The 25494-nt window shown below is 41.9% G+C and overlaps 1 protein-coding gene across 3 annotated transcripts in view; it reads right to left on the reverse strand.

Annotated features, from left to right (window-relative positions):
* Window positions 1-838: 838 nt before the first annotated feature.
* The window catches only part of SAMD12 (sterile alpha motif domain containing 12), a 410733-nt gene continuing 386077 nt past the window's right edge, over window positions 839-25494 (reverse strand). For all 3 annotated transcript variants that reach the window (XM_027092573.1, XM_027092572.1, XM_027092569.1), the window contains exon 5: window positions 839-9038. In XM_027092573.1, coding sequence (XP_026948374.1) covers window positions 9016-9038 — 23 coding nt within the window. In that variant the 3' untranslated portion in view covers window positions 839-9015. The remainder of the gene's footprint in view (window positions 9039-25494) is intronic.

Raw genomic sequence — 25494 nt, forward strand, 5'->3', positions numbered from 1 at the left:
CCGGGAAGGAAGCATTTCTTTGTTACCAGCTGAGGCAATTCATCATATTCAGCAAAGTCACAGTGGTTGTAACTACTCATTACGATGTCTCCTTGAGACAAGGAAGGGTGAAAATGGTAGTTTAGAGCAGAAAAAGTGGTCTACTGTTTATATTTGCTGCATCATATTGCTCAGTGGATTTTTTTTGTTTTAATTTGAGAAAAAAATGTTGGTGTGTTTCAAATACGTGGTTGAGAGTGGAGTATACCCAGATGTTTGCTGAACTAGAGAGCGGCTCTCTAATCCTGAATCCCTTGGGCAGGTGTTACTCGAAAGCATCCCAATTGATAAAATACAGACAGCTGACACTTGGTCATCACCTGAGAGATGGAGATGGAGATGATGGGAAATTCCATCAATCATGCTATGATAAGCACTTAAGACTCTCTCGGGGTGAGAGCAGATTGGCGGGCCAAGATCTGTCGTCCCATCTCTTTCCAGGGTGTTACCAAATCTATGGAGGGAGAGAACTGTGTCTTTTGTCTAGCTGTGCTCAACACTAAAGCGTTCAATGGTACTAGCCATCATGCTGGTGGGATTTGGTGTTGGGGGAATTCTGTGTGCTGGGAGCTGGAGAGAGGCCACCAATTCATTCCACATATATTATTTCTCCAGGAAACACAGCATAATTGAGGACAATTTTCCACCATGAATTGCATCATTAGCTAACACAGGGAAAGTGAAATGCTGTTAACTTTCTTTTTTCTTCTGACAAGCTGATGAGCTGAAGAAAATAGAAAAGTTTAATGTGATTTTTTCCCAAGGATATATGTTGAAAATCAGAATCAAAACACTTTTACACGGTAATAGAAATCCCGCATTTTAATACATTGCCATGCACGTAAGGAATCAAGTAATGCTGAATACAAAATAGTCAAATATACAAAATGATAAAGCAGATTTTCAAGACTGATAGAGATCATGCTCACAGATACAAGGGAGCAAAAATCTGTACAGTTTCATTTCTATCAATTTAAAAAGAAACATGCCCCTCCCCCAAAAGTCTTTTTGAGCACAACCCAAAACGCAAGGAAACATTAAAAGAAAATGTAAAGGAGACCTAAAGGGAATTGGCAAGTTGATAGCTGCTTAAGATATGGAAATTGGTAGTTCAAAATTGTGGTGTGCAATAATTCTTATGTTTAGAGAAAAAAGTTTCTAAACATTGTATGCCCTGGGGACACAGGGAACTAAAATGAACATCCAACAGAAAAGGCACCTTATTTTACTACATAACCAGCTTGTGTCCTCCTTAAGTCTAGTCTTGGGAATTCTTCTAGGGTGCATAGAGAAAAACCCCACAGTTGTGGGCAATATATAAGGAAAATACTTATTTAATTAACCACTATTAGGGGATTAAGAGATTTCAGACTGCTGGTTTAACTACTCACTTAAGGAAGCTATAAAAATGTCTACCCTCTACATAGGCTTTTGTGTTATGAAATGTGCTTTTATAGCCATGTTTGTTAGCGTTTGTAAAACAGTGAACCATTCTTTTTCTTGGTCAGATTTTTTCCCCTCAAATGCAATCAAGAGCACTGGTTTTATATTCAATTCACATTGTGTGATTTTTCTTCCTCTTTCTTTCTAGTGCAAAGACCAATGTACAGAAGCTCATAAAGGAAGTTCAATGTGGCTCTCTGCTTCCCGTGACCCTCAATTTGTCAACTTCATTGGTCTTCTTCAACCCGGGGATTGGCAATCTTCACCTGCACTAAGCCCAGCCCAAACCTCTCTCTCTCAGCTTGGTCACAGTGCTCTAAACCTTTGGAAGGTGGAGATAAATGGACACCCTAGCCATGGGCTCTTCAGACCAGCCCCCAGGTATTGTGTGTACATACAAAGTGTTTGAGTTACCTTCACCTTTTCTATAAGTTGTACAAAAACAACTACTTAAGTTCCTTCCTTAGCATCATTCCTTCAAATAAAGTAATTTTGTACCCCCCACAAAAGGTTGATTGATACTTTATCATTTTACTTTTTAAAATCCCAGAATGGACTTTCAGTAATAATAGCTATAGGGAAAGGCGTAAACTAAGGGGAAGGACTCACTGATAAAAGCCCATATCCCTGCTCACTATGATGAATACGCAGATACTGGTGGTACAGGACAGCTTCTCCGCTTAGCTCGTTTTGGCCTCCAAACAACCCTGTCTGCTAAAACGGAACAGGTAGCATCCCAAACGGATGAGCAGAGGCCCAGAGAGATGGGCAATTTCTCTTGAGTTCAAGTATTCTTGAATTCAAAACATCTTCCCCTTTATCAGAGCAGTGCCGGTCTCCACAGAGCCCTAAGAATAACTCAAGTACAGAAACCACAACAGATCAATATTTTCTTTTCTCAGGTATTTCTGACTGCTAATACGTAATTGTGTTACGATACTGATATTTTCTGAAATTTGGGTACAACTATTTAATTTGGCGACTAATGATATTAAATAGTCGGATTAACTGGACCTACAGCAAGTATGACGTAGTGAAACGAGAGTTTTAGTGGAATTCGTTTCAAAACATTTGTGCTGGTTTGGCTTTTCAGCAGACTAGTTGCTTCTGTGCCAATCACAACTGAGACTTACAGGGCAAAGTCAAGAACCTGGCATTATTCAGCTCTCTGTAATGTGAACGTTCACTAGCTAAACAGAGGTCTCCTCAAACATGGCCTTGTAAGGATAGCATTTTTCTACTGGCGAAGGAAATGTAGTGTTGGAGGAATCATTCAGAGCCCCAGAGAGGCTTCCAGTTTCCTTTGAGTGAATTTAAGCAAGTGGAATCCTGACTACCCCAAGTGGGGGTCAGCACTCACTGAAGAGGCTACTGCTTCTAGAAAGAGAAGGGTAATGTGAGGTGAGAGTGGAATTATAATGAAAAAGACAAAGGTTCCAGTGTTCAAATATGAATTACTCCCCCTGCCCCCCCATTTCTCTTTAAATTTTCCACCTATAAACAGGGGCCTTTTGATGTGAAAGTGAACATGGTTATGTACTTCAAAACCTCTGCAGCTGGTATGCAGGGAAACATTTCTGGTCTCCTCTCAAATGCATCAAACGGGAACTAGGTATAGGCATTGTCAAAAGCTGCAACAGAGTTAGCGGGTAGCTCTCAATGCAAACACATAAATGTAGTTGACTGTGTTAACAAAAACATACTGAAAATACATATAAAGAATTAGAATTGATCTAGGGAATCATATCATCAAGGACCAAGGTGGTACTCAATTCAAATCACATTACTGGAATTACGCTTGAATAGGGAGTCTATTCAGAGCTTCAAAAGGTGTCTTTACGATGTTTGTGCTATTTGAGAGGGAGGCCAGGCTGACCTCTGGGGAGATGGGAGAAGACCAGCGTCAGCTTGTGGAATGGAACAGGGGCAACCACCAAGGCGTTTAATGGCCAGTGATTTTTCTTCAAGGTTATGTCACAAAATCAGTTCCCCCACCCTGAGAGAAGTAATGATCTAAATATTAAGGGTCTCATTTTAGGATTTTCTTGGAGTAAAGCATTGGAGTACATTTTCAGAGGACATGGGGGTCGGTGGTGGTGAATAGATATGACCACACAGAACAGGTCTGCGTGCTCTGGCACGGCAGCCCAGCTTAGAGTTCCACGTGTAGTAGCTGCGTGTGTGCTGATATGCCAGGGCCACGTGAAAGCAGCCTGTTTATTTCCTTTGATCCAGATGATTGAAATTTAAAAGGCTATAAACGATGCAGAAGACAACCAGCAGGGTCTTCGGTGCCTTAAAGATTTCAGGTGTTAGTATCTCCTATGTTGGCTTAATTTAAGTCTCCTTGTTTATGTCAGACGGCTGCTTCTATCACTGCACTTCAGGCAAAAAGGCCTGGGTTTAAGAGCCTTTCTAAGGCTCTGTAAATGTCTGAGGTTTGGAAAACAACAACAACAAAACAAGCAATGAAACCCCTGAACCACCGGCTCCCAAATATGAAAAGGATATTGTATAATCAGAATTAATGTTTAAGTATCTGTAACAATGTCAGGCAGTCACCTGCAACTCAATGCAAGTCGTACGGTTCCCTTGAAATTTTATGAGGTGTATGTTGTTGGTGCCTTCGAGTGCCTGATATAATTGTGGAAGGAGGCTCTGAAGTAAGAATACTGGGAGCTCGGCAAGGTTTGAAGACAGCCCTACGTGGAATGGAAGCTTCAGATTTACAAGGCCTTCTATACCCCTTTTCTGCTGTGCTGCGGAAGTAATTTCTCAGTCAGTTCTGCCGACCAGGAGGCCTAAAACTAGCCCCATACTCAAAGGCACTTCTCCTCTATATTTGTCACGGGCCGATTTTCACTCTAAGAATGTTAGATCGTAGTGCTTGCCCCACTTTCCCAGAATCTTCCCTGCAGGGCCAAGATGATAGGCAGAAGAAAACCAGGATACCATCCTCCTAGCCATCCTCCCAAATGAGAATCTCCAGGGAAGGCTCTACTTTGTTCTTTTTGAGGGCTGGTGTAACCTCCCTGGGCACTTGGCTAATTTCTCCTCAAGCTTCCCACAGGTGGTTCGCCTTCAAAAGAAGGCTCCCTGTCTCCTTACTAGAGTTACGTCACCAGAGCAAAATAATGGAAACACAGCTCCCTGACCTTGAAGCTGTGCTGTGGAGCCAGGAATCATCCACACTGATAAAGCAGAATTCATAAGATAGTTCTCTGGCTACAGGATTAGATGTACATCTAAGGAGACCAAGGGGCAGGACCCACTTGTCTTTGAAACCGAGTCCCCAGCTGTGCCCTGAGCGGCTGCATCTCCTGGGCTGTCCTCCCTCCTGATCTCATGCCCCTTGTTTTGATTAGTGGCACTGACCGGCCACCCCCTGGAGATGAGAATCCCTGTCCCAGTGTTGTCTGGGCACCAAGCTTTCACCAAGATCAAACTTAAGAAGGAATTCTCAGTCAGTCCTGGGGAAAAAAGGTGATGACTATGTTTCGCTGTTTGAGTTCTTTATAGAATACTTGAAATCTACACCAGGAACTATGTGAAAAGAAGAACGAGGTTAAAAGAAAAAAGAATACGAAACAACGCAAGAAAGTAAAGTGGAAGGGGTTGTGGGAGAGGTCAATAAAAACAGCCTTTAAGGCAGAAAGGAACTGATGTCATTTTCAAAGGTTAGGTTTTTAAAAAGAGACTACGGCAGCTTTAGGTCTAGTTGTCAAGTAACAAAATTACTCTAAAGAACGTAGAGGAAAATATCACAAAGAATGAAGCTGCTAATGAACTGGAAGAGGAGGTTTTGGGAAAACGAAAGTGCTAAGGGGGTCTTGAAAACTTTTCTTCCGTGAGACTTTTATTGTTCCTATCCAAAATCAATTGTGTGACATTTGCAGACAAAGGAAGAATTTGCAAGTAACAAGGGGGTACATCCATTAGAGGTTTTAATCCTCCGTTTATATTCTCACGTCAGGTTGATAATTCCTTTTCCCCTTGAAGTTTAAAAATGAGGCAGAATTACCTCAGAATGAAGGACTATTAGCCTCTGGGCAACTGAGAAGTGACCCTGGAGGGGACCCGGGTTATTTCCCCGTAATCGGGAGGTGGAATGGACGCTGCGGTTACACACCTCACAGAGCCTGAGTAGGGAATTGAAGACACCATTACCCACAAGAAAGCTGATAGGGTCTCCGTCCCCCTAGGTATGTCTTAAAACTACTCAAGTGATTTGATTTTTACCCTAGCAGAACCACCGATGCTCTGAGTATTTAAATTCACTTCTGGAGCTGGAACAAACTTATCCCCTTGGCAACCAAGAGAGTCTAATAATTATTCGTTTCTGTTCCTTCCCAAGACTGCCTTTCCTGTGCAAGTGAGGGGCCCAGCCTTTTAATAAAAAGATTCAGCACAGGTTCAAGTAAAAGGAAAAATAAATGCATCAACAGTTTACAGCCCTTAGACATCAAAGCATTTATCCCTTACCTCCCCATCTCCTGCTTCCTACTAAACAAAACTCACCACAGCCATCTCTGAGGTTCTGGGAGTAAAATGTCCTACACACATCTTGGCAAGAAGGTTCAGCACAGCAGGAAATAACCATGGGTCATTGTGGGTCAACACAGAACAAAGAATCCCAAGGCTGTGAAGGAAACTGTTTCTCCATTTTGCTGGTTTAGCTCATGACTGCTCAGATTTTATGCCACCACGTTTCCAAAACTATGCCCCCAGATGATTTCAAACAGAGGTCGACAGTTTGGAAAACAGTAGTTCATATGCAAATATGTGGTACGTGCCAGGAATTAAGGCATTTTTAGAGAAGCCATCTTCAATGGGGCTCTTTCATTGTCTCCATCTTTGCCCTTTCCTATCTCCATCTTTACCCATCATCTTTAAATAATTGTCCAGCACACTTTTGACTCAAAAAAAAAAAAAAAAGCTAGGAAACTGTACTTATTTAATGGTTTGTAACATATTTTGCAAAAGCCAAAGTCAGTAAGGATGAACCACCACCATTTCATGAACATCTGTCTGCACCACAAAGCATGTCCAGTTTTCCAAGGGTGTTAACAGTTGTTCTCAGAATGTCCCTGGCTAAACGAACTCATTCCCAGATAATATCTCAGCACCTGGCAGTAGTTCTTTCGAATTCATCAGGCCTGATTTTGTGTCCCTGGGACTAGTTATAGAATTGGGGCTTCAGAGAATCCAGCATGATGATGAATTGCTGTTTCTACATAAAGGATGGGAATATAGGTGACCAGGGTGGATATCAAGCAACTGTAAGTTGCTTTGGGTAGCTCCTACCAGCTAAATCTGGGTGCTGGGAGGGTTGGCTGTACATGATGGGCGCAAATACATGGCCTGACGCTGTCCACTACCTCTTTCTCTGCTGTCCACTTCCTCAGGCAAGGGAACTGTGCATGTCCATTTCTCCACGTTGCTCTGGCAGGGGATGAATGCTGTCTGAATTCAGTTTTCATTGTGGAAAAGGTGGGGTGGGGAAAGTGTTTGGGAGGAGGAGATATCATAAGGGCAGGGAGAGTCTACCTTGTACACTGTTGTTGCCCCAGCTCAATGCTTGGCACATAGCAGATGCTCAATAAACACTTGCTGAGTAAAGAAGGGAAGAAATGAAAGATTGGAGGGAGCTCTGGAATTGGAATTGAACCTCAGGAGATGGGCAGTGGAGACTGAGGTGTCCAGGGGTGTTGGCAGCCAGGGTTTGACTTCCTAATTCTGGATTTGTAAAGAATTACGGTCTGCTGGGGGCCTGATGGTGCCTATGCCGACCCATCAGACAGCCAGATTTGGTGGCGACTGGAGCTTCTCTGAGTTCCCTCTTGGAAGCCCCCTTCTTTGGCACTACAGCCCGCAGGCTTGTGGTGAGTCATCCTGCTGGGTGACGCACCCGAATCACATTGGGATCGCTCTTTCCTTCCCTGTCAAGTTAAATCTCAGGTGGGGTAGTTTTCTAATGGGCTGTGCATTTCCTGATACCCCCAGGGGAGGCAAGATGTGGGGAGAACAGACAATGAGTGTGTGTCTGGTGACCCTCTAAAATGCCAAGCTTGCTTGGGCTGGCAGGCCCCCAGGGTTGTTACATGTATTTAAAGAAAAGTCTCCGATGTCTGCTGGTCTCAGGCTGGGACTGTGGGCACACAGAACATACTTGGCTGAGTTTCTGATTCAGTCAACTTTACATTTCCAGGCAAAAAATAATGCTAAAGCGTGATGTAGGGTCAATCAATATGGACATTTCTCTAATTCCTAAAGACAAGCAATAACTGGGTTGACTGGTTTCCCAGGACTGTGCTTTGCTGTAAAACATAGTACAAAAAAATTAGTTATGGGTATAATCCCAGAAAGGATTAAAAAGGACTAGTAGGTTCTCTTCTGAGGAAGAAACCTAGTGCGGGGTTGGAACCTCTTGCTTCTCTAGACATGCAGGGGGTCACTTGCTGTTTTTTTCTCTTCAAAGAATTGTGATCAGAACTTGACCTAGAGAGGTTTCCAAAGTGATAAAGGCAGACCACACCCTGGGAAACTGCATTCTGCTGTCTTTACCATCAATGCACCTATGCTAAGATTAAAATATGGCCACACCCCCATTCTGGTTTTTTGGAAAGAACTGTTCTATAGAATGAGAGATTACATACATTGGCCAAGTAGAAGCCTCCTGTGTTTGAGTGTATGTGCTCGTGCTAAGTTGTGCCCAGGTAAGAGGAAACTAGAGCTAAATGACCACCATTCCCCAGGCCCACCTTTACTTCCCTTTGCTGCTGTAAGAAATCCAGTTGTTCACTAAAGTGTCAAGAGGTTAAGTCTAACAGTACTGTGGCCATATTTACCAATCTACCACGAACGACGGAGTATATGCTAGGAGTGGAGCCTCGTCTTGGACAGTCTGAGCCAGAAATAGGACAAGATTTATAAGAAAGAAGAAAAGACTTGTTTTCTCACATGTACTGAACGTGCTGATTCGTTTCGGTATAGGGGGTTCTCATGTAAAGTGCTTAAGAGTTGGACAGAATACCTTTAGATGTCATAACTAACACAACCGAGACATGTTTACATTCCTACCCGGGCATAATATTGTGAACACTTCCACTGAGATTGCAGAACTGCTGTAATTTTTTTTCTAACGCATCATGCTGTCTGCACACATAATAAAATAATCCAGTAGTTGCCATGCTAAAACGGGACTTCTAGTGAAGGGCACAGACAGCTCCCCAAAGGGAGCTTGAGTTATGCACAGTGATGAAAACTGGAAGCAGTTTTCCAGCTAATGGTCTGCCAATGACCACTTGGAACAAGCTGGCCCTGTATATTATGCACCTCATTTAAAAATCCACAGCAAACTAAGATGTTCCAAAGCCCATGATCTTGACTGAATGGGTGGTTTTTCAGTTAATCTGGTTAATCTGTCAATGCTCCAAGGATATCTTCTGGCAGTGCCATGAGTTAGTCTTTCTGTGAGGAACAGGCCATGTTCATATCGACTGGCAGGACAGCAGCTTGGAAGGCTAACCGCGTTTATGGAGAACCCTCAGTTGAGGCTGCAAGAGGAAAAAGAAGAAAACATGATGAGCTATTTCTGCATATTTCCACATACTGGTATGTAGCAATAATCCGATTCAAACAAACCTTAACATCCTTAGGTCAAAGAGAAGGCGCTATTGGAGGTAACGGTGACTCAACTTCAAGATGAACTTATGGTGGCTTGTATCCTTGGAACGTCCTTCCTTTTTTTTTTTTTTTTTTTTTTTTTTGCAGAGCGTGGAAGATATCCATCTCAGGGATAGGAGAAGTTGCACGAAAGGATGGGGAAAACTGGATCCCTGGAACTGGCATTCAGCCCTATGACGGGGCTGTGGTTTGGGAAACCATGTCATACATTATGGGGTTTTGTGCATTTACTTGATCTGGAACAAGATCAGACTGGGAATGGTGTGGAATCATTTTGGGGTAAGGGTATAGTGGGGGGTTTCATTCTTCATTAAGAAGCTTTCCCAGGATAAAGCCTAGAAAAACATATTAGAAGCAGTATGGGTGGAGGTCCTGAGTTTGCTAGTTGAAAAGTCAGGTTGGCTGAGCAGGTTAGTGACTAGGTAAAGTCATTAAAATCTGAGCAGATTGAACTACTTGAATGGCAACCCTGCTTCTGACCTTGGGAATACTAGTACAGATATATTTGTCTAATTTTTCCAACTTTATTTTCTAATTTCCTTTTATTTTATCTCAGTATTCCCTACAGATCCTTATACACAGGTCCTCATTAATTAGTTAATAAAAGAGCACAATTGGATATTTTGCTCAGAAAGATTATCAAGATGAGCTTTATTTAATACACAGAACTATTGGGCAATGGAGAGTAAGCAAGAGTTCTTTTTTTTTTTTTTTTTTTGCAGTACACGGGCCTCTCACTGTTGTGGCCTCTCCCATTGCAGAGCACAGGCTCCGACGCGCAGGCTCAGCGGCCATGGCTCACGGGCCCAGCCGCTCCGCGGCATGTGGGATCCTCCCAGACCGGGGCACGAACCCGTGCCCCCTGCATCGTCAGGCAGACTCTCAACCACTGCGCCACCAGGGAAGCCCAGCAAGAGTTCTTGATGTTAAAAAAAAAAAAAACTTAAGAGGGAAGACATATGGGGATACATGTATATGTATAACTGATTCACTTTGTTATAAAGCAGAAACTAACACACCATTGTAAAGCAATTATACCCCAATAAAGATGTTAAAAAAAAAACAAACCTAGGTTTTAAAACTGGCTTTTTAAAACACGAGAGAATGCACAATTTATAAGCAAATGTTTCATTAAACTTACTATTTTTGAGACAATACAAAAACAAAAGTAAGGTGCTATTTAAGTGCATTCAATACACAATAATATACACTACTGATGAGGTTGTAATGAAAGTAGAATACTAATATATTGCTGATAGCATTGTAAACTGGAAAAATAATGTCTATTTATTTAAACATTCATTGACTCAGTGTTCCCATTCTTGGAGTGCATCCTAAAGAAATATTCTAAAAAAATGAAAGAAGCTATATGCACAAATATGCAGCCCAGAGGTTATTTATAATAGTGGAAAAATTAGAAGACAACCAGTTTCCTAGTGTTGAAAACTTAGGTTACGTAAATTATGGTGCATTAACCAGATGGATGATTACATGGCCATTAAAGTAATAATTATGATGATTATGTAGCAACATGGTGAACAGTTATGATATACTACAATCCAAAACTTACACATATGTATAGAAAAGAAATGTAAGGGAAAGGTGAAGGCTTTAGGATTTTTATTATTGTTGTCATAATGTTTTACACAAGAACAACAAAAGTTAGGGTCACAGGGTGCAGCTTTGACCCATAAGCATTGACTAACTAAAGCATCCACAGTTATTTTCATTCACTAATACTACTAAGAAAATAAATATTTATAATTTTGTTAAGAAATAACAGTCCAGTATTATTAAAGGGGCTTAGAAACTGACACAAGTAAAAATCTTTTATCCAAGCCGACCTGTAAAAGCGAAGTACAGCTGGAATAACAGATTTCTAGGAATCTGATACCATATACTATTACCCAGACTTTGCTAAAATCAGCTCTGGAAAATGTGTGAAAAGAATTATTAAGAATAACCTAAATTTAAAAAGTAAAATTGAAAAGTGAGTAATGATAATAAAGAGTAAACACAAATTAATTACTCTACTTTGGATCCTGAGTCAGGAGTTGATAACTAGGTTTATCACAGCTGCTATTTCTCCAAATAACCATGTCTTCCACATGAGCCTCTAAGGCTGATGGAAAGCAGATGTGTCTAACTTTAGCATACAATAAGATTTATAGCCATGGACATGAGCTGAGCCTATTAGACCTTAAAGGTCTTTCACCTGTGGCTCCCCAGTACGGTTCTTGGGAATAGGTAGAATATCCCCATTTTGTGGATGAGGAAATTGAGGCCCAGGAGTATTATTTGCCCAAGGTCACACTGCTAGTGAAGGTCAAATCTGTACTCAGACCTAGGTCTGTCCCATTCTAGTGACATATAGGAGTGACAGGGATAAATATATCAAGTATTCAGAGTATTTCTCATTCTCCTATCTTCTAACTAGGATTCCGTGGTTATCCACAAGCCCAATTAGCACAACAAAGGGCCCTAGTGGGCAGGGAAAAAAACTGGTTGCTAAATTAATTTCTATTGGAAAGATGGAGATGTTAGAAAGAACAGAGATACTCCTACAAGACTTGAATACACGCAGGAGTAGAGGCCACAGAGAGACAACCTGGGGGTTTGTAGAGTGACATAGGAGATTTGGGGTGATGGCTGCCACATGTGTGGGCCCTTAGGAAGAGGGATGGCCAAAGAGAAGAGTGCGGATGGCATAATACTACCTTGACCCATCTTTCCACAGAATCAGTATTCATTGCTCTTTGATGCTTTTGCAGTTACTTATGTTTCCTTTGAATGCGTCACCAGGTTGAGTTGGGCTTTATGTGGGAGCAAGAGGCCCCTGTTTACTAGGTTGTATGTGCAGGGATGTGCCTAGTATAAGGCTTGGACCATTGTCTTTCTGTCACGTGTACAGTGATGGCTCTGCCGTTATCGCTTGCCTAGAGGTTTTTGTTATGTGTAACAAGAATCAGACCTTCAGGTATGTAAAAGCTACATGAGGTCAAATGTAAAATGGCGGTTGGTATGAGATGGCTGTGGCTCTTTATAGTTTTGTTCTGTTTTTAGAATCGAGGTCTAGTTGATTTACAATACTGTGTTCATTTCAGGTGTACAGCATAGTGATTCCGTTTTTTTTTTTGTTTTTTTTTTTTGCAGATTATATTCCATTATAGGTTACTACAAAATATTGAGTATAATACCCTGGCTCTATATAGTAAATCCTCATTGCTTACTTATTTTATGTACAGTAGTTTGTGTCTGTTAATTCCATACTCCTGACTTGTCCCTTCCCCCCCACTTCTCTCCCCTCCAGTAACCATAAATTTGTTTCCTACGTCTGTGAATCTGTTTGTTTTGTATATACACTCATTTGTATTATTTCTTAGATTTCCACATATAAGTGATATCATATAGTATTTGTCTTTGTCTTATTTCACTAAACATTATATTCTCTGGGTCCATCCATGTTGCTGCAAATGGCAATATTTCATTCTTTTTTATGGCTGAGTAATATTACATTGTACATATATACCACATCTTCTTAAACCAACTGTCTGTTGACGGGTACTTGGGTTGCTTCCAAGTCTTGGCTATTATAAATAGTGCTGCTATGAACATTGGGGTGTATGTATCTTTTTGAATTAGAGTCTTCTTTTTTTCTGGATATATATATATACCCAGGAGTGGGATTGCTGGATCATATGGTAGACCTCTTTTAAAGGAACCTCCATGTTCTTTTCCATAGTGGCTGCACCAATTTACATTTCCACCCACAGTGTAAGAGGGTTCCCTTTTCTCCACACCCTCTCCAGCATTTAGTATTTATAGATACTTTGATGATAGCCATTCTGACAAATGTGAGGTGATACTTCATTGCAGTTTTGCATTTCTCCAATAATTAGCAATGTTGAGCATCTTTTCATGTGCCTGTTGGCCATCTGTATGAATTCTTTAGAGAAATGTTTATTTAGTCCTTCTATCCATTTTTTGATTGGGTTTTTTTTTTTGATATTGAGTTGTATGAGCTGTTTGTATATTCTGGATATTAACCCCTGTTGGTTGCATCATTTGCAAATATTTTCTGCCATTCCGTAGATTGTCTTTTGGTTTTGTTGATGGTTTCCTTTGCTGTGCAAAAGCTTTTAAGTTTGACAAGCTCCCATTTGTTTATTTCTGCTTTTATTTCTTTTGCCTTGGGAGACTGATCTAAGAAAATATTGCTACGATTTATGTCAAAGAATCTTTCACCTATGTTCTCTTCTAGGAGTTTTATGGTGTCACGTCTTACATTTAGGTCTTTAACTCAGTTTGAGTTTATTTTTGTATATGGTGTGAGGGAATGTTCTAATTTCATTCTTTTACACGTAGCTGTCCAGCTTTGCCAACACCACTTGTTAAAGAGACTCTCTTTTCTCCATTGTATATTCTTGCCTCCTCTGTTGAAGATTAATTGACTGTATGAGCATGGGTTTATTTCTGGGCTCTCTATTCTGTTCTGTTGATCTATGTTTTTGTGTCAATGCCATGATGCTTTGATTACTATAGCTCTGTAGTATACAGCAAGCCTGTATACTGAAGCCTGAAAGGGTTATACTTCCAGCTTTGCTCTTTTTTGTCAGGATTGCTTTAGCAATGCTAGGTCTTTTGTGGTTCCATATAAATTTTAGGATTATTTGTTCTAGTTCTGTGAAAAATGGGGTGTTTTGATAGAATTTGCATTAAATTTGTAGATTGCTTTGGGTAGTATGGCCGTTTTAACAATATTAATTCTTCTAATCCAAGAGCATGGATATCTGTCCACTTCTTTGTATCATCTACGATTTCCTTCATCAATATTTTATAGTTTTCACCATATAGGTCTTTTGCCTCCTTGGTTAAGTTTATTCCTAGGTATTTTATTCTTTTTGATGTGATTTTAAATGGGATTAGTTTTTACTTTCTCTGGTATTTCATTATTAGTGTAGAGAAATGCAGCATTTTTGTATATTAATCTAGTAACCCAATACCTTGCTGAAATCATTAGTTCTAATAGTTTTTGTGTAGAGACTTTAGGGTTCTCTGTTTAGAGTATCAAGTCATCTGCAAATAGTGAGAGTTTAACCTCTTCCCTTACAATCTGGATACCTTTTCTTTCTTTCCTTCTTTTCTTCCTCCCTTCTTCCTTTCCTTCCTTCCTGCTTTCTTTCTTTCTTGTCTGACTGCTGTGCCTATGACTTCCAACATTATGTTAAATAGAAGTGGCAAGAGTGGGCATTCTTGTCTTGCTGCTGAATCTAGCAGGAAGTCTTTCAGGTGTTCACTGTTAGGTGTTATGTTGGCCACGGGTTTGTTGTAAATGGTAGGTGGCTCTGGCCCTTTAAAGAGGGAAAAGTGTGATCTTTGAGATAGCACCATTTTTGGGTTCCATCCTCTGGGCTTCACCATCCCAGACTCCCTCAACCTCCTCATATGTACTAGGTTATTTGCAGTCTTTGCTCAACCTTTCCTCCTGCCTAGGATGCCTTCTTTGTACATCCTGGAACACTAGTGAACACCTACTCCTCTGTTTTTCAAGATTACTTCAAGCATCACATTCTTTATGAAGCCTTCTCTCTCTCTCAAAACAGCTGACAGCTTACCCTTGGATGCCAGCAAGGCATCATAAATGTTTACCACCAAACCCACCATGAACACTTTATTTTAATGTATCCATCTCTCCTCCTAAATTTTTTGAGGGTGGTACCATGTCTTATCGTTGTATGTCTTCCTAATGCAAAGTGCAGTGCCATGTATGCAGAAAGTGTTTAGTAAATAGTTGTGAAATAATGAAGAAAGCAGTGATGCTGAAGACAGAGAGATTTTTCTCTTTTTCAGGGCTTAATTTAAGACCCAATTTTAGTTGAGATTTAATCCTGTAGTCAGGTCTGCATATAGAGAGAGGACTGCTCCTGTTTCTTTCTCTGCATCTAAGGACTACTCAAGGGACATGTGCATCCTGGAACTGGCCGTGTATGGATTTTCAGCTAACAGTAAAAAAAAAAAAAAAGCTCTTTCTCAAATCTTTTTTCAACATGACTAGTTTAGGCATTCTGGGAACCAATCACCTCTTTAGTCTAACAGCATCAGGGTCCGGGATGAGTAGGGCAACATTAGGGTCCAGTGATTAAAGATTGTGGGTTCTGGAATCAGGTGGATCTGGTTGATATCCCAGGCTCACCACTTACCAGCTACATGTTGTTGAAAACATGAATTTCTTCAGACCTCAACATCTCCACCTTTAAAATGGCGATAATAATCCCCACCTCACTTGGTTGCTGTAATGACGAAATAGGCTCAGAGAAAAAATACTTTGCATGGTGTTTGGCAGGTAGTCAATATCCGCTAAGTGATGGCTTCTTATTTTTATTACTGCCCAGCCGCCCCCAAATTCCCTAGAGAAACTAGAGATACAAAGAGGTCAATGTACTAATGCCACAGCTGGGGGCCAGGAAGCAGAAACAACACAGCCCCGAGGCCAAGCCTTTGCCCCCTCCAGCGATGGATAACACTCCTCTCGCCTGCCAAGGCCACAGCCAAGGCACGCTGGCTTCCACTCTCACCCAGGTTAGTGCAGACGCCAACAGGCAGTTCCGTGATAAGAAGAGTTCACACCAGACACTTCAAAGGCAGGAAGAAGCTGGCCCGGGAGGCAAAGGCCAGCTTGGTAGAGGATTCAAGAACAGACCTGGGACTGAGCGTGTCCAGTGCCACCTCCCCTCACTCCAGTCGCAAGGGTGTGTTTGGGAAAGAAGAAAAGATAGTGTGTGAAGGCAGCCCCGCCCCTCAGGGGTGAAGAGAAGAAAGAAGACCTCATCTCTTAGGAGGGTTGTTTAGTGTCTTCCATTCCAACAGAAGGGCCATATCTTCTGTCTGAAAGTGTCTTTCGCGTGACTTGTGGTTGAGGACTTCAGGGTAGGCCTGAATGCACTGTGACAATTCATAGCAGGGGTGAGATGCACATTCCAAAGGAGTGAGACCCACAGCCACCTCCACATAACAGTCAATGAGAAGCAGAACTAACATTTACTGAGCAGCTACGATGGCCAACTAAGGTTCTACAGGCACTCACTCACAGTCCCGACTGCCATCTTTGAGGCCTCAATTGCATTATCCTCATAACACACCTGGAAAACATGAGGCTAAGTTCATTAACTTGTCACAGCCATCCTGCTGGAATGCCCAGAGCTGAGACTGGAACACAGATCTGTTCTCACCACAGTGCTTTCCTGACTCAATACGAAACATGTGTTAGGAAAGCAAGTTCCTAAACTCCAACAGGAATGTGGCAGACAAGGCAAGTAGCTGTGTTTGTATAAAAGAATGCTCATCAGACGCGGACCTATATGCAAAGTGCCCTAAGTAAGAAGTTTGACCTAGAGAAAGCTAGTACATTTCTATCTAACAGTCTAAAAGCTGTTCTATGTCTAGAGCAGTGGTTCTCAACTGGGTGCAATTTTGCCCCCGTCTGGCAATGTCAGGAGACATTTCTGGTTGTCACAGCTCGGGGGTACTACTACTGGCATCTAGTGGGTAGAGGCCGGGGACCCTGCTAAACATCCTGGAATGCATAGGACGGACCCGCACTTCAAAGAATTCACCAGCTCAAATGTCAATAATGCTGAGGTTGGTTTAGAGGGTAGAGGTCCTTGCTTATCTTCCATTCCTGGTTGTGAGCCAAATATATCACTCCCAAAATAGGCCAAGATAAAGACCAACTTAAGTGTGCCTCTTGTGTATACAGGAAATAAGGCTAATTTCAAACCTCACTCCCCTCTTCTCTTCATCATTTGCTCATTTTATTTGATTTTATATTCAATGTAATCAAAACCTCTAATACTAAATCATTTCTAACTTTTAGAACCCTCACAGGCATACCATTATACGAATCAAGATGGGATGATTTAAACAGGTATGCTCGATTCATTAATCAGTATGTATGGAAGAAGTTAGGAGACAAAAGAAGGACAAAGGAGGATTTATGTGGCGATAAGACTCAACTCTGCTAACCAGCCCTTTGGTGGGAGAAGTCGCAGTGTTCTCAGTTGCACTCGTGTCATTTCTGCCACTACTGGCCCTCTTGACAGTTTGGCGGGGGCAGGGGGTGGGGGTGGGTGATGCTTTGAATGTGACTAAGAAATCAACGCTACCTCTGACTGCATGAAGATGGAAGTCAGAACCTCAGGCAAGATGGGTATCAGGGTGGCAGAGGACTTGGGTTAAGGGCAATAAAACAGATGACGCATACAAACTAGTCTGTAACGTCTCATAACGCCTAGTAAACTGGAAACCACAATGACCCTGTGATGGCTGATTTTATGTGTCAATGTGACTGGGCCATGGAACGGCCAGACAGTTGACTGAACATTATTCTGGGTGTGTCGGGGAGGGTGTTTCTGGATGAGATGAACGTTTGGATCAGTAGACTGAGTAAAGCAGACTGTCCTCCCTAATGTGGGTGGGCCCCATCTAGTCAGTTGAAGGCCTGAGTAGAATAAAGGCTGAGTAAGGAAGAATTCACTCTCTATGCCTGTCTTTGAGTTGGGACATCAGTCTTCTCCTGCCTTTGGACTCGGATTTGGACTTCAACTGGAATTTATACTATTAGCTCTCCTGGGTCTCCAGATTGATGACTACAGATCTTTGGCCTTGTCAGCCTCCAAAACTGTGTGAGCCATTCCTTATAATTATCTATCTATCTATCTATCTATCTATCTATCATCTCTCCTTAGATAGACAGACCTATAGATACATCTCCTATTGGAGACCAATATCTCCTATTGGTTCTGTTTCTCTGCATAACCAACTAACTCAGTCTACAGACCACAATGGCCATAACAATAAGCTCTATTACTAACCAAGTACTGTGAGCTGAGCATCATGCTCAGAGCCTGTCCATTTTGCAGCAACCCAAGGACGTAGATCCCGCGGCCTCACTCTACAGGTGAAGAAAGTCAGGCTCGGGGAGATAAAGGACCTTAGACAGGCTGCAGCCTTCAGGCCAGGCTGTGACCCTCAATCTGGTTATGACATGTCAAGGGCCTGTTGATTCCACAAGTGCTAAGAAGACACAGGAGGTCCCAAGGCCCCACGGGAAGATTTTCAGGCAATCATTTATAACCAGGTTGGGTAGGAAGGCTTTGGCCTCCATCTCCCACCCTCTTGGCCCTGTATTTTATTGTTTCAATTAGAATGTAATGGGCTTCTGACACTCTAAGTGGAGTCTTTCTGGAGCTGGCTTTGCTGTCCTGATCGGCTCGGGTGGCTGCCTCTCTCTAGGGGATTTGTGGGTCCGTGAGATGAGTGAAACTGGACACACACACACACACACACACACACACACCACACTGAGAGACAGAGAAAGAATGCACTTGTGTGCAAGCTGTCCCTCTCCTTTCCTCAGCCCTAGGGGAAAAAAACCCCCACGGACACTGTATTCGTCCCCTTCCTGTTCTACTACACATAAAACTGCTAGTCTACAGTCTACACTATGAGGCTCAAAAACCTCTCGGAAATCGACTCTGGTTCCTGTGGGTTGAGTCTCTGGATTCCAGAGTTTTAAGAACCTGGCCATTTCGGTCTGAGGTTCTCAAAACTGACTGCATCAGACTCATCTCAAGGAGTTTAAAATTCTTATTTTGCCCAGCCTCTCTCCATTTCCACTGATTCAGAGTGTCCAGGGGGAGGTCTAGAAATCTCTGTGTTTAACAAGTGGCTCGGTGATTCTCACGAAGCCAGCTTGGCACAAATACGTGGGCACACCTACATCTTCTCCCCAGGACTTAAATAGTAGTTATCTGTCCTTCAGACAGAGAAAAGTGTGCAGACTGCAGGGGAAATTTGCTTTATCGTCTTGTTCACTTCATGAAATAAAATACCAAGAGTCCTGGATATGATATAGTGCAGTGGTGCAAATATTGGGTTTTAGAGTGAGGCTGACAGGAGTGGCAAGACCCGAGCAAGCCATCCAACCCATTCAAAGCCCTGGGGCCATCATCCCAATACTGTTTAGTTTCTATAGGCTGATTCATGCATCAATTAATCAAAGAGGTAAGCAATATTTATTCCATTGAGCATTTACTAAGATGCTCCCCATTGCCTTGGGGGCTGCAAGGCTTGGAGAGTTTCATGTCTGTCTCATTGTACTTATCATACTTTATTAGAATCACCTGATGATGTGTGTGAGTATAGAGGAAGGCTCCTCCAACTTTCCTGTGCTTGGAAATTCCCTGGAGAGCATGGTAAAGCCCAGATTTGGAGCTCCATTCTTTCCAATGGAAAGAATCTGATTCAGTAGGTCTGGAGTGGGTTTGTAAATTTGCATTTCTTTTTTTTTTTTTTCAGAATGCTTTATAATGTTTTTTATTGAGGTGAAATTAACATTAAATTAAACATTTTACTTTATTTTTTGAATTTTATTTTACTTTTTTATACAGTGGGTTCTTATTAGTTATCTATTTTATACACATTAGTGTATATATGTCAATCCCAATCTCCCAATTCATTCCCCCCCGCTCCACCGCTTTCCCCCTTTGGTGTCTGTACGTTTGTTCTCTACATGTGTGTCTGCCTTGCAAACCGGTTCATCTGTACCATGTAAATTTGCATTTCTAACAAGCTTGCAGGGGACACCCATGTCGCTAGTCTGAGGACCACTCTTTAAGCATCACTGCTCCTAACCCCAAGCTTCTTCAGGCAAAGAGTATGGCTTATTCTTCTCTTTCTGTACTTGTGTGGTAAAATGCCTAGAATAGCAAAGGGGTTCTTGAAATCTTTGTTGAATGAATGAATGAATGTATGACAAACCTACATGCATGAGGTTAGCAGTTTATCTTAAAGTAAGGGCAGAATTTCTTTGGGGGCCATAGTACTGTTCTCGAATGAGAATGGATTTAGGAATTTCGGTGTATGCAATCATCTGAACTCTATAAATTCTCTGTGATAATTCAAGACACCTATTGACCTCAGTCTCAGAGCATGATTTCCCCCAGGAAAATGGCAAAACCTCACCCAGCTTTAGGGTCAACTTGAACTAGAAGCCTGCTGACAACAGTGGCTGCCACCTTGCACCACATGAATATGAGATGATGCATTTCTGGGAGAAAGTATCGCAGGCCAGATGCTCTCAGCAGGGATGCGTTTGTATAGCCTATTAGTCAGAGGTAACCCCAGTGATTCCATTCTCTGCACTTGACAGAGGCAAGCTTCTCAAGTTATTAAATTCTAATAGCCACTCTAAAGGCTCACAGAGCCTTCCAGAAGAAAACTCTGTCCACTGGCACAAATGACAATGAATCTCATGAGAGGGCATGAAAACCTTGAAGTTTAATTCAAGTTGCCGCTGAAATTCCCCTCCATGTCCACAGTGTCAGACCGACTGGCAGATCGTATTCTGAGGAATGGTTTCCTAATTCCTCTCACCGCCTCTGTACCCCACCTGACTCAACTACAAAGCACGGCACCTTTCGTGTTTGTCGACTGAATGAATAAATCAAGTTCCTTTTCCTTTTTTATTTTAAAGCTCACCTATACCCCACTTTGTCTTTCTATTTAATCTTACTTTCATCTCAAGGGCCTCTCTGTTGACCAATCCAATAGCTTCTCCACTAGAAAAATGTTCTCTAAGATTCACTTCTTTAGAAAAAGTATGTTCAAAAAAATTCTCCAGATCCTGCAGCTTTTCCAAGAAAAAGAGAAAAGCCCACTTTTTAAGGCATATACAAGATATACTTAGCTTTCTCCTTTTGCATGCGGAGTCTCAAGGGTCTAACGTGCCTCTTTCTGAAGTAAAGCTACACAAGCTACATAAATATGAACAAATAATGCTGGGGATAATGATGGATTTCACCACACAGAGTCTTAAGAGGGGAAGGGTATTTTAGAATAGTGCTTCTCAAATTTTTATGTGCCTAGGAGTCACTTGGGTATCTTGTTAACATGTAAATCACGCAGGCCTCACAAGCTCTCAGGTGATAACAGTGCTGCTGGCCTGTGCACCCCACTTTGAGGAGCAAGGCTGTAGAGTTCCTTCCTCTAGAGCAGCGCCGTCCAATGAGCTTTCTGCAATGATCCTCTAGATCTGCTTTGTCCAATATGGCGGCCATGAGCCACATGTGGCTATTTTGAGCACTTGACACGTGGCTAGTGTCTCCAGAAAATTAATTTTAAATTTTATTTAATTTTAATTCATTTAAATTTAAATGGTCGCATCTATGTAGTGGCTACCATACTAGACAGCTGCTTTGTAGCATTGGAAACTGAGACTGAAAGAGTTAGTTAAAAGAGTTTCAGAAAGAAGAAACCTGAAAAGCAAGGCAAAGCCACAATCCTCAAACCCATACTGTAAATTTATTCTGATTCCCACCCTCCTCCCTTTCAGCTCTCTGTAGGGAGGGTTCAAGGCTTCCCCTCTGTTCTCCATCATGTTCCCAGAATCTCTCTCTAAACAAAATAGTTAATTAGGAAAGGCTTTATAAATGTTCTAAAGTGCAGAAGATTATCTCGTTTACATAAACTCTTCTAAGTTGGCAAAAACAAGCAAGACGTCTTAGGAGAAACAGTTCTTCTGTTATGGGCCCTTTCACCCTGGGGTATGTCTAGCAGAATTCTGAAGACAGGCTCCAGGGTTATTTCTTTGCTGTGTTTTGGCCCTTTGGCCTGGAACACAGGAACAAATGCAAACAGTCCCAGGCATTCTAGAAAAGTTGAAAAGGAAGGAGAGCTCACTTCAAGTCGAGTTCCCTCAAATGAGAAAATGCTGAGGGTGGGGAAAGGGTAGGATTTCATTTTGTCTGAACTGGATTTGTCAGCTCTCAGCATGCTACAATCTCCATTAGAGTTAAGGAGGTTTGAGGATCTTCCCTGGGCTGGTGAGTCCTAATTTCCACTGAGGAAGAAGTTACGAGGCTTGGATATCTTACTGATAACAGATAAGTTCTCGTGCTGGCAGAGCTACAAAGCATGTCGCTATGAAACTGTATGGATTGGGCTATTTCTTTTGTGTATACAGTTTGCCCTTAAAGAATCCACTTGGTGTGAGTTGCAAACCTGCTTGGGGACCCTTGTGATTAATTGCTTGAACTGGCTAGTGGCCATCAGCAGAATCTCACAATTTACCAAGTTCTACACAGAATTATGAAACTGAAGGTTTAATGGGATTTCAGGTAATAGAGCCCAGATGTCCAAGACTATGATGTTTGAAATTATATGGCTCACAAGGCTATAGGGCTTAAATCTTATGTATTTCTTGCTTAGTGAATTTCCCTCTTTCCATCTTTATGTCATCTTGGACCAGTCACATGCTAAAGTCCTCATCTTGACATACTGCATCTAGAGAAGACATCCACGTACCCACACCTGTAGCCAGTAGCCTGGAGACACGTGTGAGCCCCACTTTCCTGTCCAGGATCTTGGGATTACGTTTTAGCCAAGTATACAGTAATTAACAGCCCTAGCTCCACCTTGCCGCTATGCTAGAGCTTAACTTCCAAATTGCTTTCACGCATTCAACTGTATTTTATTCTATCAGGATCCAGGAGAAATGGGCTGGGACAGGTATTATTATCTCCATTTGGATGAGGAAACTAAGGTACACAGAAGAGAAGGGATAATAATAGTTAACATTTGTGGAACCCTTATGTGCCAAGAAGTACTGTTCCCATGGGGTTTCTGTGCATCATTTCCTTTAAACCTTATAACACCTTTGAGGTTGATATGATCATCAACTCTACTCTGCAACCCAGAAAACTAAGGCACACAGCGATTGGGTCACACTGCTGAGAACTGATGGAGCCAGGACGAAAGCTGGTACTCTGGCTCAGTTATGATGTGCTACCTCCTCCCAAGGAAGTATCGTTAGCATCACAGATGAGACCTGGAGTCTGTCGGTGCTAATAGAGCATTCATTTAACACCGTTTGCAAGACAGAAGACAAATCCCAGGCACATTTTTCTAACAAGAAGCGCCCTATATCCTTCTTTCCTGTTCTCCTCCAGAGCAATGCCACCTCTTGAGTGTTCTGAGGCGAGAAGGGGGATTCTGCTTAACGGCACCCATTCGAGAACACTTGGCCTAGTATTCCCCGCCCTTTACCATCACACTTGAGCACATCTTGCAGATTTATCCACCCTGCATTCCAGTCACAGTAACTGATGGAATTTGTCCTATCCTGCCTTTCCTTTGTTTATGTGGTCCCTACTTCCTTCCTCATCCTCCTGCCTCTATTCTCCCTTTCTCACCAGGCCAGCCACAGGCCACTTCAACAAGGCTTTATATATTCCCATAAAGCATCTCTCTCCCTGTTCAGAATCTCTGCAAGACTTTGTTGCATGAATGAACAAATGAAATGAACATCATTTTTTGATCACTGTACCAGGCATGTGCAAAATACCAGGGATATAAAGATGAATGGCCCTTGTCATTGCCCTCAGGAAGCTTCTGGTCTACGGAGAGATCTGTACACAGGAAAACCACTATCACATAACGTCCTGCATGACATTACAGAAGGAAGGGTGCTCATCACTGTTTCCAGATATGGCTGGGAATCCTGCCCAAGCCTCACCCGCCCTCCTGGTTAGGGAAACTTCATGTGCGAAGGGCTTGTATTTTCTGCATCTTTGTTTAGCCCCGAGCACTCAGCACTCTCTAAACTAAGCAACTATATGATGCCTAATGAAGACCTGTCAGAGAAGTGATGGAGTCTCTCTCACTATGGTAGGAGGGGTCTAGAAACCTTCTCTCCTTCTGTCTTTTCAGTGGAAATGCAGAAGAGGGAAGCAGGCCCTTGCTGCCCCCCATGGCGGTCCCACAATGGTGCTGGCCCAGACAGGATGGGGGCAGAGGAAGCTCCCGGTGTGTCCTTAGGGTCAGTGAGCAGCAGTGGCCCAAGCCATAGCTCTCGTGTGTAAGGGGCCAAGGAATGTTTAACGTACTGCCTTAAAACTATCGTTTGGGCAAGTCTTCCTAAAATCTACTTCTGTCTTCAAGAGTTCGGAAATTGTTCTTTAAAAATCACTATTTCAGAGCAGTTATTCTGATTACTTATTATGTGACCTCTTATAAAACTCTTTGCACAAATAAGCTTTTTTATTAGTTACTCTTCTCAAAAGGACTGTGAGGGAATCCCGGGCAGGGGCCCAGCCCCTTGAAAATCTCTCTAGAAAGTTGGGGTTTGGTTTGGGGGTACTGCAGCAACACTGCATTCATATTTGTAACGTTTATTGGAGACAGGGTGGGTGGAATGGCTGTTATCACACAACATTTCATATCTTTCCAGAACCACCAACCTGTGCTGCCCTACCATTTTAAGGAATTGCTATGGGATAATGAAAATAAGTGATTTTTCTACTCGCTAGTTTTAAGACTGGTCAAGTTATTTAACCTCTCTGAGCCACAGCTTTCTCATATGTAAAAGGAGGGAATTCATGTGTGGTTTACAGATGTTTTTGTGAGAACTACTATATTTCATTGAATCCAAAATGCAATTTTTTTAAAGTACCACTGAGAAAGGAAAAAAAAAACACTGCTCATGGAACTATGAGACAATGCTTTTTTTGGACAGTCCTGCACAAGGCATGATATTAGCCTTTAGTTTCTTTGAGATTTCTTTCATTGGCTCTGAAGAATCTGGCAATTTCTCTGACTTTAGGTCCAAGCTTCATGTATGATGGGCAATCCTTTTGCATACATCCTAGTAATAAAATTAACACACCTTCATCTGCTTGTGGTATCTTCCTATAGGTAGTGTAAGTCTCATGATTTACTGCTGCTTTTAAAAATATATGAAATTGAGGTCATTCTTCCAATGTCAAACATTTGCCTCGCTAATGGTGCTCTATTTCCGTGATGGAGCATTAGGGATAAATTTTCGCTTCAATGCCGAATGATACTGTAATATTTCTGAAGACATTTTAAAATAGCAATTAAACTCAACAGGTGAAGTACTCATAGTATATATAACTTGAGTGAAGTGATGAAAATATGAACAGTCACAGCCAAATTCATGCACCCAAGACTGCCAGATGACTTACCGTGATTACAATGGAAAATGTTCAATTCAGAAATGTTAAAATATAAAAAAAACAGTACATCTCAGAAGCAGTGAAATACAGTAAATGAAAGAACATATATTAGGGGTCTTGTGCCTACTAGATGTGTAACAAATCTCAAGTACCTGTCCATTTAATAATGGAGAATGGTGAATCTCAAAAGAGTGCAGGGAAGTTGAACCCCATATGGTTGCAAAGAGATAAAATACTGGATTGAAATCTGACTCTTTTTGGATAAAATTTACATTTCAGAAACTACAAAACCATG

This window comes from Aethalodelphis obliquidens, unplaced genomic scaffold (genome assembly GCF_003676395.1).
Source record: "Aethalodelphis obliquidens isolate GAN/ISIS:26980383/991018 unplaced genomic scaffold, ASM367639v1 scaffold79, whole genome shotgun sequence".
NCBI classification, from domain to species: Eukaryota; Metazoa; Chordata; class Mammalia; order Artiodactyla; family Delphinidae; genus Aethalodelphis; species Aethalodelphis obliquidens.